At 34.1% G+C, this 16,743-nt stretch overlaps 1 protein-coding gene across 5 annotated transcripts in view; it reads left to right on the forward strand.

The window, feature by feature from the left end:
- Positions 1 to 13,894, forward strand: part of LOC150107924 (MICAL-like protein 1) — a 69,817-nt gene extending 55,923 nt beyond the window's left edge. For all 5 annotated transcript variants that reach the window (XM_090415446.1, XM_090415447.1, XM_090415443.1 and 2 more), the window contains exons 4-6: positions 3,891 to 4,038; positions 9,698 to 9,792; positions 12,977 to 13,894. In XM_090415446.1, coding sequence (XP_090271572.1) covers positions 3,891 to 4,038; positions 9,698 to 9,792; positions 12,977 to 12,982 — 249 coding nt within the window. In that variant the 3' untranslated portion in view covers positions 12,983 to 13,894. The remainder of the gene's footprint in view (positions 1 to 3,890; positions 4,039 to 9,697; positions 9,793 to 12,976) is intronic.
- Positions 13,895 to 16,743: the final 2,849 nt, after the last annotated feature.

Genomic DNA, 16,743 nt, shown 5'->3' on the forward strand with positions numbered 1-16,743 from the left:
AATACTGTACAGGGGCCCCAAGAACAAAGTGCATGGAAAAGTTTCCTATATATTCTTCAACTGTAGATCCATGTCTGTTCATGGGACTGGTTTGCATATCCTGAGGGACAAAAAAAAAAAAAAAAAAAAAAAAAAGTTTCTAGGTGAAAAAACTCTACCTCTATATGACACCAGCTAACTCACCTTTAGTTGAAAGACCAGATAAAAGTTCATATCATGGACAGGATTCGAACCCAGGTCTTTCCAACCAAAGGGTTTAGTCTATACTGATTGAGCAATGGAGACTATCCATTGGTTGTGAATCTATAATCACATGCTACAGCATTTTCTTAGTTTTCCTTGAAACGTTATGACTCCATTCATGCTTCTCATGCCTGTTCTCTTTGAAACACTGTCCACTTCACATTGGCTGGACTTTTCCATCATGGAGTCAAAATATTTGAAGGAGGCATCCACTAATTTTATGTTTCTCCCCTTTAACTCAACACCTGTTGCACTATCACCTCCATCTACTAGATACTTTGTTTATAAAAGATTAACTTTCAGGGGCTCCAGTGTGTATCCAGCAGTTTTCTCATCTGGTATTCTACATCTTCCTCCTGTGTGAGAATTTCCTGATCAGCATAAAACAGATTGAACTGCCTTGTTTTCCTATTGGTATACCCATTCTGTGACATTGCCTGTTCCAGTCCTCGAAGGCCATCCAAGTAGAACTTAAACAACATTAGGGACATCCAACATCCCTGCTTGAGTCCTTTGCTAGTAATACTTTCCTCTGAAAATTTGTTCCTAATCTTTATACCAAACCTAGATCCCTGGTATATCACTACTGTTCCTTCATCTATTTCTGCTCCTTCCAATGTCTGCCACATTGTCTTCCTTGGAATAGTATTATAAGCTTTTCTCCATGTCTACAAAAATCAAATTCAGTTCTTTTATTCCTAGTAACCAACCATTTTTTGGGATATTTGTCATAAAGAAAATATTATCCATGCAAGATCTTTCTGCTATAGAACAAGATTGCTCTTCCGATATCATTGGAGAGATCTTAAATTCAATTATATCCCTCATGATTCAATTAAACATCCTGCTAACCAAACACACGACACTTATTCCTCTAGAAAGACCCTAAAAATTATTTTAGGGTCTTTCTTATTGTCCTTATGAATGGATGATATATGACAAGTTCTGTTCATATAGGATGGCCTCATCTTCGATCACTGTTGAATATCATTGTCAGGACCACCATACTTGTCAAGTATATTACCACCATACTTGAACATCTTTATTTCCATTCCACCAGGACTAGCTGCCTTTCTATTCTTTGATGCTTGAACAGCCTGTCACATCAATTGTCCTTTCTCCTGACAATACCTCTTGTCTCATTGATATTTCACCTTGTTATAATAAACCTTCATAATCTCTTAAAATTTTAAAGGGAAATAATACTGAGTCCTGCTTAACATGTATAAGAGACTCATACATGTTAGTCTTTGGAAAAGCAAACTATTGCACTAGATGTTTGATTTCACTACACTTTCTCACACTTCTTTTACCCTTAATATCATTTTCACTTGCCTCTTAATATTATGTCCTGAAGGGTTTGTTGCTTAACCATCTCTTATATCTATTCTTTTCTTCTCCTTCACTTGTTGACTCAGTCATTCTATAATGACTCATCTTTCCTTCCCTCCCAAAGGCCTCTTCATCAGCCTCATTTATGCATTTCTTCTAAACGGTCATACAACTGAGATATAGATCCTTCGTTTAAATCCAATTTCTGCTCAAGAAGTAGTATATATAAATCCCATATACTATCATCTTGTAACAGTCAGATTTTGTATCTGGAGATCTCAATAACTCAACCATCATGTGAAGTATTTAGCCTCCTAGATGTAACTGGACACAATCTTACTTGTTTTTATAATCTATCTTGCCTTCAACTCCACAAAATGCTCTCACATCTTGCATTACTGCTATTTGTTCCTGTCTGGCTATCATCAGATCAGTTATTGATCTCGTACCTCTAGTTGAGTCCATGTAAACATATATCTGTGTGGATAATATCCATTTAGCACCTTACACTTCTCATTTTCACACAGCCAGCCTGATTGGCAGAGTAGTTAGCATATCTGCTCTCCAGCCAAAAGGCTGTGGATTCAAATACCACCGTGGGCATGGATATTTGGGATTTGTCTTTCACCTTCATACAACTATATACATATACACTCTCCTCCCAAGATGGGTCTACTTCTCCCTTGGTGACCCACATTAATCAAGAGGACCTTGCACCAAGCAGGACATAATTCTAGAAAGAAGACTTCTTAGTTTCATTCACCTGAATCAACCTGTGCCCATTGTTAATTAACATGATCTTCTCCATAATGTTTAACCATACAATGATTATCAATTTGCCCCAACTCTATTAGTCTCCTAACACTAAATTCCTTGCATCAACTGCTGATTTAATAATTTCTCAGATCTTCAAAATATTCTTCCCTTTCATTGAGTGAGGCATTGTCACATGGGACATGAGTTTGAATAATTAAAAATTCCAGTCCACGTACTTCACAACTTACTTTAGTAAATTTTTCGTTTAATTCTTAACTTTTTACTTGGCTCTTTACATTTGCTTTTTATGAGATACTCCTGCTTTAGCCCTTCTGCTTCTATCCATTCCACATCTGTAGATTAATGTACTATTTAAAAACCCTTAACTTTCTTCTTTGTTTAAGACTGTAACATCTACTTTTAATTTTTCAACTTTGTGAATTACCTCATGATATTTAACATTTAAACTTCGTACATTCCATCTTCCAAAAAATCATTATCTGTTTCTTGAAAAGTTGTCACTAAAAAAGATTTTAACAGTATTCCCTTTCTAAGGTTTGGAGTAATATTTTTACCCAGACAAGGAGCTGGCTTGTTGTGGAACTCCAAACCTTGTTGGGCCATGGTTTGATTTCAGTTACCTTCTCTTATGTCACCAATCAAGGCTAAAGAGTCATACCTACCCTATCCAGGAACTAAGTCAGAAAATAAGACCCTTAGCTCTTTCTTCACATCAGGATCAGAAGAGAAAAAAAAAAAGTTGAAGAGAAAGAGACCAAAATAGATGAAAGAAAGCGACTCAAAGTAAGCAGAAGAGACCATATCCATCTTGAGGACCTTTGGTTATCCAGCTGATATCCCCCTCCAGGTTTATTTACTACAGTAATTTTGCTATACAAAAATAGCATTGCAAAATTTACCTTTTTATTGTCCAGAATCATTTCTGTATTTGTGGCATGTGTGTGTAATCACTTTGGTCTTTATCCAATATGCATTGCATTAAATTATAATTGACATAACTTAAGTGCTTGTGTAGCCTTCTGGTAATGTTTCTAATACTTTAATTCTAAACTACCAGAGAAAACCAATTTGGATTCTGGTAGTTGACTAGAACTTCTACTGCCTCCCCCCCCTTTTTTTTTTTGTTTTAAGCTTCACTCTTGAGTTTGCTTATCTCTGGTATGGGCAAGCAGGGTTTCCTAACACAGAAACTTTAGTTTTAACACCGTCTCAGGGAAGGGGGAAAAAAATCAACAGTGGAACTTCCATTTATTTTGGACTGAGTGTTAGGGTTTAGGATCACAAGATTGCAACAGGCACCTGCTGATGCTTCATTGATGGCCATATATTTAGCTAAGGGTTCTATGTATTCCCTTTGGGGGATAAAAAGATTTGTTTTAATACAAACTAATAATTATATTAAATGTATTAACTTAAGTTTTTTTTTAATGTGCTGCAATTGATTGAAACATTTCAAACTACTACTTAAATTAAGAATTGCAATAATGAAATAGCAACTGAGTTATATAATTTTTGCACATAATCTTCATTTTCTTCAGGCTTTTAGTGTAGCTGAGAAATATTTAGGAGTTCCAGCCCTTTTGGATGCTGAAGATATGGTCAAATATGAAGAACCAGATAATCTGAGCATTGCCACTTACGTGTCCCAGTTTTATCAGCTTTTTGAGAATGGTGCCAGTCATAAATGTAAGTTTTAACTGATCTAACAAGTTTGCATATTGTTGCTGTTATAGTAGTTAACTGTTGTATTAATTATCCTCCTCCTCCCCATAACTTTGTATTGAGATTTCACTTTTCAGAGTTATCAGATTATTATAATAAATCAGAGAGGAAAGCCTATAGCTACAGTGTTATAGCACTTTATTCATCCACAAGATGGATATTCATTTGATGCAGTAACAACCTATAGGAGATTTGGCTGTACTGTGAAATGCTCTATTGCTGAGTAGGGATATCCAATGTGGCATGGCTTGCAAGACTAGCATGTTAATGACTTTCATCCAGCCCTTAGGATGAAAAATTGGATTATAAACATAATTTATGTAATTAGTGTGTGTGTGCATGCATACAGGCACAAATTGTATGCAGGTGTTTGACCACCAAGTTTAAATAACTGCATACAATACTAGCTACTAAGTTTTGTTATGTTCATATTAGATTCCTTGTCAATCTCCTTCTCATAACTTAAATCTATAGCAAATTTACTACCATGGTTACATATGAGCATCCTGCTCTAGTAAGCAGGATGGCAGTCAAGCACTGCTCTGCTTATTGGACATTAACTTTTGAAACCACAAAAGTGCAAATGTGTCTAAAAATCCTATTAGTCTATTTTGTAACATAAGTAGTTGCTATATAAATTGTCATTAAAAAAAAAAAAAACTTACAGAATTTTTTTTTCTGTTTGTCCAATTTTATTAGCAATTTTCTTTGGCTGTATCCTCACTTTCTCAACTTTAGATGATGCCCTCCACCTTGCTTCATTTAAAATCCAGTTCTGTTTCCATTCTTGAAGGTTAACACAATTGTTTGTGGGTATCATGACTTGGTATTTTTAAAACTTTAACATATTTTAGTATTGTTTTAGGCTCCCATGGTAGCATAATTCATTGCAGGAGATCCATCCTCCATCATAATGCTTTCTCATACCTTAAACTCTAGTAATGGAATGGTCACAACCTTCTCTTGAAACTTCTCACTTTTGTTCCATGAAAATACTCTTTACATCCTTTTTAATCAAACAGCTGTCAAAAGAAACTTTGCACTTTTTATTGGTGGAGTTATTTTAGTCAGTAACTACTTTGATCCCATGTTTAGGCTCTGAACCTATAGTATAGGTTATATTAATGTGTGGGAAGTGTCAAGGGACATTTGAAGGAAAAATAGGTAATTGCACACAAATAATAGAGAATTAATAAACTAGGAAGTAAATGGACAAGTTATTGTATTAAGCAAGAATTTAAAAAAAAAAAAAAGGTGTATGGAAGAGATTTATAGATATAGGTGATCAGCAAGCCCATGAGCATTATCAAACACAGACCAGAAGAGTGACTGGTATGGTAAGGAAGGCAAAATTAGAGTGTGAGGAGATTAGCTGAATTAACCAAGAGTGATCTGAAAGAGTTCTTTTAATGTAGCAACCAATGACCACAGTAGAATGGTTTTGAAGAATGCGGATGGTAGTAAAGTGTCTGAAACAGATGAACTATTTGCAAAAATGATTACTCAATAATTCAAAAGCATCATTTAGTTGATATGACAGGAATTAATGTTGGAACTAAGGATAGAGTAAGTTGAGGCACATAAGATATTACAGAATCTGGATGTCAATACAGCTATGTGTTTGGATGGGATATCAGCTTGTATATTATGAGAATATGCTAGGGAATTAGTAGTCCCAATGACTAGATTGTTTAACTTGAGTCTCAGCTTGGGTAGAGTCCCAAGAGAATGGAAGGAGGTAAAATAGTTCAATTGTATAAAGGTGGTTCCAAGACCAATGTAGCTAATTATAGACTAATGAGTATTTCAGGAGTGGTGGTCAAAGTATCGAAGTACAAAATTCAAGAATGAGTGGATAGGAATGGAATATTATATGGAGGATAGCATAGCTTGGTAGGGAATGCTTTAGTAACTTACTCTCTTTCTATAGTAGGGTGACAATTGAGTTGGGTAAAGGTAATAGCTACACTGTCAATACAGTTTGACTTTGCAAAGGTGTTTGATAGGATAATGCATGGAATCCTGATTCATAAATTATGTCAAATGGGTATGGACATGAATAATAGAGAATTAATATACTGGGAAGTAAATGTATGAGTCATAGCATTAAGCAGGAATTAAAAAAAGTGTGGAAGAGTTTTAAAAACTTAAAACTGGTCTTGTGGATAAGAGATTGTTGATGGAGAGAGACTAGATAGTCTATACAGGTGCACAGTACTATAAAAGGCCTGACTAGTGGCATGCCACAGGGATGTGTACTTGGGCCACTATTTAGTTTATTAATGATAAGAAATTGATCTGAGGGAAATATTCAGTTGTTTGCAGATAATGCAAAATTAGGTAGAGTTAGTCAATAAGGATGATATTGATTCTGTAAATGGAAATTGATATTTCCACTTGCAGAATTATTTAAATCGATCGGCAGTGTGAGAAAAGAATGGATGTCAGTTTAATGTGGCAAAGTGCAAGTTATGGAAGGTTATAAAATTTTGGAGTGAAAAGATTAACATCTGTACCATATTGATGGGACTGTACTCCAGGAACTCAAAGACAAGGATTTGGGGGTGTTGGTGGATAGGGAGTTAATTCAGAAGGCACATTGCAAAAGTGGCTAAAATGGCTAATAGGATTACCTGGTTATTGAAGAATATCCTGACATGCAGAGAAAGTCATTTTCCCACTTTACAAGACTTTGATAAAGCCCCCATCTGGATTATTGCACACAGATCTGGTTGCCTAGGTCTCTTGGAGATGTGGTGGAGCAGATTCAGAAGAATAACTAAGATGGTGGCAGGATTGTGTGATGCTCCAAAAAGAGGATAGATTGAAGATTTGTGGGTTACTGAAGTTGGTTGAGCAACAGATAAGAGAGGGATATGATAGACATAAGTAGCTTTTGGGAGATGAGGTATAGGATTGATGTAGACAAAATATTTCAGTAAATGAATGAGGAAAACCAGGTCATCTATGGAAATTGAATAGAGTTAGTAAGGGAGTGAGGACTAGATTTTTTTACTTGGTGAATGACTGGAATAGATTACCAGTCAGTTGTGTTTTGTTGGTGAATGATTTCAAGACAAACTGAGATATTGTACAGTATTTAACTTTTTATTTTTAAGTGGGCCTCCCACGATGAGTCTATACACCCCATGGAGTTACCTGTATAATAATATGTACAAAGAAATTTCTTCTAAGGTATTTGGCTATTGTAAATCAAACTGAGTTCTCAGATATGTATAGAAAGGCTTTAGTGCCATTGATTATTCATAGTAAAGCTTCACAGGTAAATGCCAAAAGAGGAAAGATATATTTATTAAACTTATATCTTGCTGGTTTGCTATCTAGCATTCATTTGGATGGTGCTAATATTGTGGTGCAATCCAATTATTCAAAGAATAACATTCTGCCTAAGGAAATAACAGCACTTAAAGTTGTATAAGAACAAACAAATGATTGTTAAACAAAAGCAGACAAAGGAAATGACTGTCATTATGGATCAAGCAGATTACAACAGAAAAATGAGTCTTCTTAAGGACTCCAGTACTTATAGATCAGGATCTTATAAAGCTGAAAAGGAAAAGTATATATTATTTTAAAAAGTACAAGCCATTAGGAAAAATAAAACCAGGATGTCCTCTTAAAAGATTCAACGATGACTTCTAAGGCCGGAACAGGCCATACTAGGCCTAAGTCCTTGATACGCATGATTTTAAAAAGTTTGCCTTTCAGCCCAAAGAGATTATCGAAAAGCTTAAACTTTACGTCAAACTACACCATTTATGTGTGTGTGTGTGTGTGGTCCCTAAAAACTCAACCTAATATCATCCTCTTGTCTGATAGCAGACAACATATAAAACCCTCTTATAAACTGGCCAAACATTCTCTACACTTTAATATATTAATAAAAAAAAAAAAAAAAAAAAAGCCCTGACAAATTGACATTGTGGTCAGTTCTGATAATACATTCACTATTCCCTAATGTACTTTTTTTTAACAGAACCCTTGACCAACATTAAACTACCACCACTGACATAATTGAGCTATGCAGATTCACCATGCATTCAGTTTTTTTTTTTAAATGGAAAGGAAAAATATACAAACTGGATAGGACTCCAGTGCCTACAGCAATCAACACAGCAACATTTACACAAATAGTTTGGCTTCACTATGTTGTTTACTATCCTAAAATAAACTTCGCCATTTTTTCACATTCACAATTTTCTCCGCTTTCTAGATATTAGTGACATGATTTCCTAATGGCTCATTATCCTTTTCCATTTGCAAAAAAACCCCTTCATACAAGGTTTATATTAAACAATTGCACCACCCTTTTCAACAGTGTGGCATCCTCAAAAAACACTTGCTCTACAAGTCGGGGCTTTTTTTTTCCAAATGATACAGCCTTGAAATGAGCTTGGGAACCTTCAATACCTTTTTTTTAACCAATGGCTATATCCCTTATAAAATAGATGCATCTCCTCTCCTTCATCCAACACGCACAGGATCTCGGCAAAACCATTCCCATCCTGTACATTAGGGGCACATCAGAAAAAAATAGCCAAAGTTCTCTGCAAATATGATCTCCATGCCACTTTCAAACCTTTCATTCAGTTAGCTACCTACCTTCATTCATCTTCTTGCACATCCTGAAGTGTATAAAATTCCTTGTGCTTGCAGTTTGTCCTCCTTTTCAACAGGCTGGTAGATCAGTTAACATTGCCTTGAACACAAGTTACATATGCAATCATTTGATCATAAATGTAATTTTTATGATCATAAAACATCCACAAATGGTCAATGCTACAAAAGTTGGTCTGAGAGACTTTTTAGCATCAGCAATAAAACACTTTCCCAACCTCAAGTATGACTGCATTTAATTTGCCAAAGATCTGGGAGACTGATTTTGAGACCTGATAGCCTGACTTCTCCAAAATAACTATGGTTATTTGGAGCATAAAGGGTACCATGTAAGTATATTAACTCAATTTCAGTTTGAATTGTTTCCACATTTATTTAGTTATGTGCTTGTCATTTATAATTGTATTCTGGAGATTTTCTGTAAAGTCAATGAAATGCTAAGTTTAATAGATGTATTTTTTTCATTGTTTATCCTCTGAAGCCATTATAAATTAGTTGTCAGATGGGTAGAACTGCACTTTTTTTTTTGTCAGCATTAAGTTTATCCTTATGTTTGAATTTCGATCGAAATTCAAAACCCTAGTGTTTTGGGAAAGCTAGATATTTGGTATACATGATTTTGACAGGATAATGGCTACTTTAATGGAAATTTGTCCATGTCACCTTTTTGTTTGCTTTTAATGAAAAGTGACATGGGCAAATCTGGTGATAGAATCTTTAAAAGTTGAATGTTGCTTTTCATAGCATGAAAGGGGGTAGGGGGGATAGGTACAAAAGGCAATCTCTAAAATTTGGGTAAGTGTGGTGTAAGAAAACAACTTGGATATTACTGAAAAGCAGTGAGCAAATGAAGTGAATTATAATAGAGGTCAATCTAAGAAGTATAAGATTGGCATATTAACCTTTCCAATGTTTCTAGAATTCCCTCATTTCAAATGTGATATTTGAAACACATGTTCTAAGATTATTATTTATTTTTTCCCAGTGGGTTTACCTCTTAGCAAGTCTCCTGCAAAGTCCCACACATCTTCACCTCTTCATAGCACACCTGATCGAATACATACTGGACCTTTACACAAGGTGAGTTTAATTTAAATGTTATTGTAAATGAGGTTTCATTTTGTTTAGCATTGCAGAGTTAGATGGCTGGAATACTGAAGTCAAATATCTGGTTATCAGACTTTAAAGGCACAATGATCATTGCTACTTTCTGTTTAGTGTTCAGCTGTTTAAAAAAAATTGATAGCTATCTCTTAACTTTTGATGTGCTCTCTCAAAAAACCTTATTGGAATTGATATATTAACATAATTGTAATTAATACAACTTATACAACTGCATTAATACAACTTCTCAACTTTTAATGAATGCATCAATATTTAACTCTTTAAAATTTAATTTTCTTCAAATGTTTTCTTATCAGTTTATCTTTCTTGGGGTACAGAGATGGAAAGGAGGTTTTTTTTTAAATGCAAATGTTAAGTAGTTCTACCTAATACAAACTCGGCCAGTTAATGACTAGTAAGCATGTTTCAGCAACCTAAACATTGAATTTCTACACAAAAATAGTTTGTTTTTAAATATTTCGCTTGTTTTTTTTATTATTACTGCTGAGATACATCTTAATCAAAGCGTTTTTATGATAAACTAAAAGAGCCCCCCCCCACCCCATTTCCAAATTGGGATCACTTGAAGGTTTCCAGGTAGTGTAGCAATTGACTAGTTACTAGTTTTTCTTTCTTTGGGAAGAGCTGAAGCTAGAAAATTTGATAATTTCACTAGAAAGATCCTTCTTGGGAATAGGTGCTAATATGAGAATTTCCAAGGATGATGAAATGCCATAGGAGAGAATAAAAAGATGCAGTAAGTCAACTTTAGACCACAAACTATCAGAACAATGGAGGAATGCCATCCTGACCAAGAATTGTCATAGTTTGGACAGAATTATTCTGAACAATCAAATGACATTAAATGCTAAGACACTAATTATCAATGTAAGAATTGGAAAAAATTGAAGCCAAGCAATTTGTTTTTTGTAAGTAACAATACAATAGAACCCTCTATGTAAAAGATTGAAGCAGGATTCAACAAAAAAATACTACCAGTAATATTGACAAGGGGTGCAAAAAAAAAGAAAAAAAGCTTATGTCAACATGATCTAAGTTGTCTGCTTTTGGTTTTTCAAAGTCAGTTCTGGATGTTTGCTTTAAAGTCGAAGCTATTGTAGTATAAACAAAAGATTTTCTTTCCCTTATATATCTTGGCAATAAAAGAATTTTAAAGGGATGTACTTTCTTACAGTGCAAGGCAACAGTGTAGATGAAAGGTGGCTGTCAGACTTCATGGGAGAAATCAACATATAATTTTGGTCTTAAACTCAGAAATATTTCAGTATAATTAAATGATTGCTAGTGAGATCTAGTGCCAAGAGTGGTTATAGTGTTATTTGGTAAGCATGTCATCAATTTGTATAAGATAATTATTGATAACTGAAAATGAGCCTGTGGCTGGTTGGCCGAGTGGGTAGTGTATCTGCTTTCCAGCCAGAAGGCTGCAGGTTCAAATCCTGCCATGGGCATGGATGTTTGTGATTGTAAAAGTGCTAGTGGTGGTGGGCAGTAGATGGCATTGGGTGTAGTTGCGTTCGTTGTAGTTGGATTGAGTGATGGAGACAGTTGTAGAGTAAGTGTCCTCCCTCGATGAGTCTTTGGACTCCCTAGACGTGTCAAGTAATAACTAAATGCTACCTCTCCAGTGTGGAGTATGCCAAACTTCAGTGAAGTCTGGCATACTCCACACTTGGGGGGGGGGATGAAACTGGCACTGCACTTTGGCCATTCTCAAAGAATGTCTTTAGCTTCTTTTAAGGCCAAGTTGGTGGTAGTGTGTATGGATGCATTGCAATCAGTTGAACAGATAAGTGGATTCCTTTTGTCAAGGATGAGTAAGCCTGACTAAAATGTTTATAGAAACATGGCAGATTAAGAAAGATTACCAGTTGCATGCTATTTTTTTTGGGAGAGGTGGCTAACTAAGAATCAGCAAGATTTATGAAACATTCATACAATTTGAATTCATTTAATTCAAAGGTAATAATATTTAGTTCCTTGAATTTCAAACTTAAGTATATTCTTGACTGTAAGAGACAGTACTTAAAAAAAAAAAAAAAAAAAAAAGACCAATGGTGGTGATTAGTAATCTTATAAAAAAATATATACTTTAAAGAAGCTATTTAATATTTTGCACTAATCAGTATAAACAAAGTAGGAAGCTAAAACATAGATCGGATGATTGAGAATCCTTGTACATTTTTAATTAGATGGCTTTCTTCAATATTACAGACACACAGAAAAACAAATACATCTTTTGTAAGAGCACATTTAGGTGATATGTACCACCCATCACCTAAATGTGCAGAATCTCTTCCAGACTTTTTCTTTCTATCTGAACTTACATTTGCTAGTAGACTGCAAACTAAATTAGTCTGCTTATTATTGTTCTCTCCTTTTGGATTTTTGACAATATGACAAAACACCAGTTTTTGCTAACTTTCCTTTGCTGTTTAGATAACCAGATTACCTGAGATTAATTCTGTCATCAGTTTACTTTCCTAATTTTTCTCAACCTTTCTGGAGTCTCTAGTCTCAGCTGTTTTTGATAACAGAACTATCTGACCCATAAGTTAACTGGTTTGAACAATGTCTTGTATATTACTAAAATTTCTCTTAGTTCAGTGGAAATGGTGCTTGCATCATCTGCTCTAAGCTACTCTAAGATTAAGTTCAAGTCTAGTTGCTGACTGGAGGAACTTTTTCTAAGCCTACCTTCAACCGGTTCCAGAGTTAGTTGATCTCTGGCATGGGCAAGCAGGTTTTTTAGGTGATACATCTGGGTCCAACGTGGAATTCCAACTCATAGCTTCTTAGTTAGAAAGCAGATATATTGCCTCTTACATGCTACAGACCAGTCTGAGATATTTAGAAGTACTCTACAGATTAAAAAAAAAAAAAAAGTGCAACATGTTGAGAGAAATGGTTACAGCTTGTATTTCTTCTGTATAATTATCAACTATGTTCATCCAATTCAGTTACTAAAAAAGATGTATGTTTATACCTATCAATTATGTAGTATACAACCTAGCACTTTCTTTCTTATTCATCAAAACTATCTGGCTCTGAGATTTTTCCTTCTTGAAAATGTAAATTAAATAGTTTTGGATAAAATATTTATTTCTGACTTAAATGTTATTCCCTCTGATCTCTGTAGCGCTGATGACATAGCCAAGCCCAAAAGGTGACCTGGGTGTTTCATAGGATGTTCATTTGATGCAAGATGTATAAAGCAAGGTTTCAAGTGTAGAAGAATTTGCTCATCATGCATATACCACTTTATTATTCTAGATGAAGTTTAGTGGCTCCATTCTATTGGCTTTTTGTATATAGTATATTTCTTGATGTCTTTCATAGTAGTGTTTATGATAAATATTTTTATTTTGTATACACTCTTTAAGTTGTGCATGTTTTATACCTTTTTTTTTTAGAGTATTCGCATTTTAAGACTGTTAACACGGATCAATGTACAAATGTTTATAATACAATATGTTGCTTTGTTAATGCACAGAATAGTTTTAAAGCTGTTAAGACATCTGATTTTGCAAGTTAGTATTGCAATTTTGCAACAACTTATGATTACTGGTTGAATGTTATTGTAGAGATGGAAGGCTAAACACTGATTTCACCTGTTATATTCAATATTTAAATTTTTTAAAGCATTGTACTATGCCTTAACTTCTACCTCTTCAAAATGTGACTGACTGAAATACTTTGATCACAATGTTCTCTACTTTTTTTTTAGCATTTTTTATAACCCAAAACTCCCCTTATTTCTCTTAATATTAAAAGAACCTATAGCTAATCAATTTGTTGCAACTTGTATTTTCCACTTAGTATTCAAATTTAAATAAACAGTTGCAACTATTTTTTCTATACACTATATAAGTGAGCATTTGTGCACAAGAATAGTCATCTACTGCTGATGAAGTCAAATTTCTCTCCTCCTTTATCCCCATCAAGTTTGTATTTCAGTGGTAAAGGTTAAGTACAATTTCTGATGTCACAAATTTTTACTTATATCTTATATCAAAATGCTGTATCTGGTTTTTTAAATAAAGACAATAAAAAAATCTTTAGTTTACTTAAACCTAAGATAAGATATACATTGCCAACACTTACAGGAACTTACGTTTTCTTTTCTTTTTTTTTTTTATGCTATGCCTTGGTACAGATTTGTTCTTTATCTTATTCAAGCTTATCACATCCACATTGTAGATTTTTGCTGGTTATAGAAGCATTTAGAGAACACCAGCTTTATGTCAAGTGCATCCTTTTTTTTTTTTTTTTTTTTGCTGGATTCTGATGTGAAACCTGTCAACTTGACTTAGTTTTAGTAGAATCACTAGGAGATGTAGGAAGTATAACTACATCCACAGTGTAAAGCCAAGTGCAGGGGTATTATTTGTAGCATCTGAAGTGTTGGTTTTTTAGATAATAAAAAAATCCACTATATTGCAGTTTTTACTTTTTTTTTTTGGTACATTGGATAATATACTAAGTGCTGTTAAAATCAAGTTTTTAAAAATGGCATAAAAAAATGGAACAATAATGGTACTGAAAGATAAGACTAAGAGAATATTTGTTGATGATGCAAAGAAAAATTAATGTATAAAAATTTCTGGATTGAAAGGAATTTGACAATTGAACAGGGAGGTAAATTTCTTTAAAAAAAAAAAAAAGCAGGAATGAAAAGAACTTGGTAAGTTATCAATGAATAATAGGGTTATTATTCATTGATAACTTACCATATTATTATTCATTGATAAGTTATCAATGAATAATAATAATAAGGCAAATCATTACATAAAAGAATACAATAAAGAAACAAAAGTGAACTTAATATTGTAGGACAATGATTTTAGTGATAGAGTATGAAAGGATTGCTGGAAGAGGTGAGAAAGTGAAAATTATTTATTAGAGATATAAATTAAGAAGGGCTATCATAAACGATTTAATGCATAGGCTACATAAAAATAGTTTGATTTTAAAAAAAAACCTTGTATAAGAGGGGATTTGCATTAGCATAGGGCAGGGGTGGCCAACCTTTTATAGCTCATGCATCAATTTTTTCATTTTTTAGTTAAGATGCACCATACAAACTTATATCACTTTTCAGCCCTTTTTAAAATATGGTAATATGGATATATTTAACAGTTATGCATAAAATGATTTATGGTAATATAAACTTTTAGCAGTTTTAAATAAAAGGATTTCATATAAAGACAAGATAAACATTATTTTATTGAGACTTTTGAAATTGCTTTGCTTTTTGTTAAGCTTGTAATTTTTGGAGTTAAATCAGTTACAGAAAGCATCAGTTTTTCAAATTTGAATCATTCAGTCTCGATCGTAGCTTGTTCTTAATCATTTTCATTGAAAATGCTTGTTCGCATCTGTATGTAGTTCTAAAATGACAGATATAACTGAGCAAATTTTCTCAGTTCTAGAAAATGTTCACAGGGCAGTGATAGCCAGAAATTATATCAAAAGCATCTGGGAGTGATGGAAGTTCATTAAATTTCATTTTCAATAAAGAACTGGTTTTGAAATCAGTAAGTTCCATTTGTATGTTACTAGGCATCGTCAAGATTTTTTGTTCAGTAAGTGAAAAGGGATTTATAAATGCAAGTATGCAGTCTTCTTCAGCAAAATCGCTAAAATGACTGCTAAAGGACTCTTGCAAAAATCTGAGTTTCTCAGTATATTCTGTAAAGTTGCCATTATCTCAAACAGATTCACTATGTTCTTTTAAATGTGGAAATTGACTTAAATCCCTGTTTTCTAACTGGGAGATGAATAGTTTTAATTTCATTTTGAATTCACTGGTGTCATTTACTAAGTTAAGAAACAATTTGTTCTTGCCCTGCAGTTTCAAATTTAGATCATAGAGGTGGCTGGTAACATCAACTAAAAATGCTAAATCAAATAGCCATTTCTCATCACACAACAGAGCTTTTTCCTCATGCAGCTCACTCTTCCAGAAAATTACACTTTCTTTCAGCTTCCAAAATTTACTGAGAACTTGTCCTTTAGAAAGCCAGTGCACCTCACAATGAAGAATGAGATCACCATATTCCATATCTAGCAGTTCACAATAATCTCTGAATTCTCTTCTGTTTAACCTTCTTACTCTAATTTTATTCACACACTTTACAACTGGTATCATAACATGCTTCAAATTTAGAGTTTTTCCACACAGATTTTTTGTGTATAATACAGTGATACTTTAGTAGAGAACGACCTAAAAACCTTTCAAGTAAAGTTAGTCCCAGAAACTCTACCTACCATTGACGGTGCTCCATCAGTGCAAACACTGATGAGCTTACTAGAATCTAGTTGTTGATTTTCTAGACATGACTTTACTTTGTCAAATATGTCTGACCCCGCTGGTTTTTCCATGAAGTGACTCAAGACCGATAAGTTCTTCAGAGATGTTAAAATTACCATCAATTCCTTTTATAAAAATGCTTAATTGGGCTAAATCACATTACTATTATTACGGGCAACCCCAGGGAGTCATTAGACTCATCGAGGGAGGCCCCAAATCATATTCATCACAACTATTTGACATTCATACAGTATCTATCATACCTCGCCTTAAACTCATTCACTGTCACAGCATCCACCACAGACTCAGGGAGCGCATTCCACTCATTCACTACTCTAAAAGTAAAGAACCCAGCTCTAACACCTTTACTAACCACACTTTTGCCCAGTTTCCATGGATGTCCCCTAGTCCTCCCACAACCAGTCCTGTTCTCAAAAATATCTTCTGAATTAATTTTATAGAAACCCTTCAGTAATTTGAATGTCTCAATCATATCTCCCCTCCTCCGCCTATCAACCAATTTTTGCAACCCACAAATCCTCAACCTGTTCTCATACGGTTCATTCCACAGACCTATCATCTTGGTCACTTGC

The sequence above is a fragment of the Typopeltis vanoorti genome, chromosome 3 (genome assembly GCF_054136105.1).
Source record: "Typopeltis vanoorti isolate ZY-2024b chromosome 3, IOZ_Tvanoo_1.0, whole genome shotgun sequence".
NCBI classification, from domain to species: domain Eukaryota; kingdom Metazoa; phylum Arthropoda; class Arachnida; order Uropygi; family Thelyphonidae; genus Typopeltis; species Typopeltis vanoorti.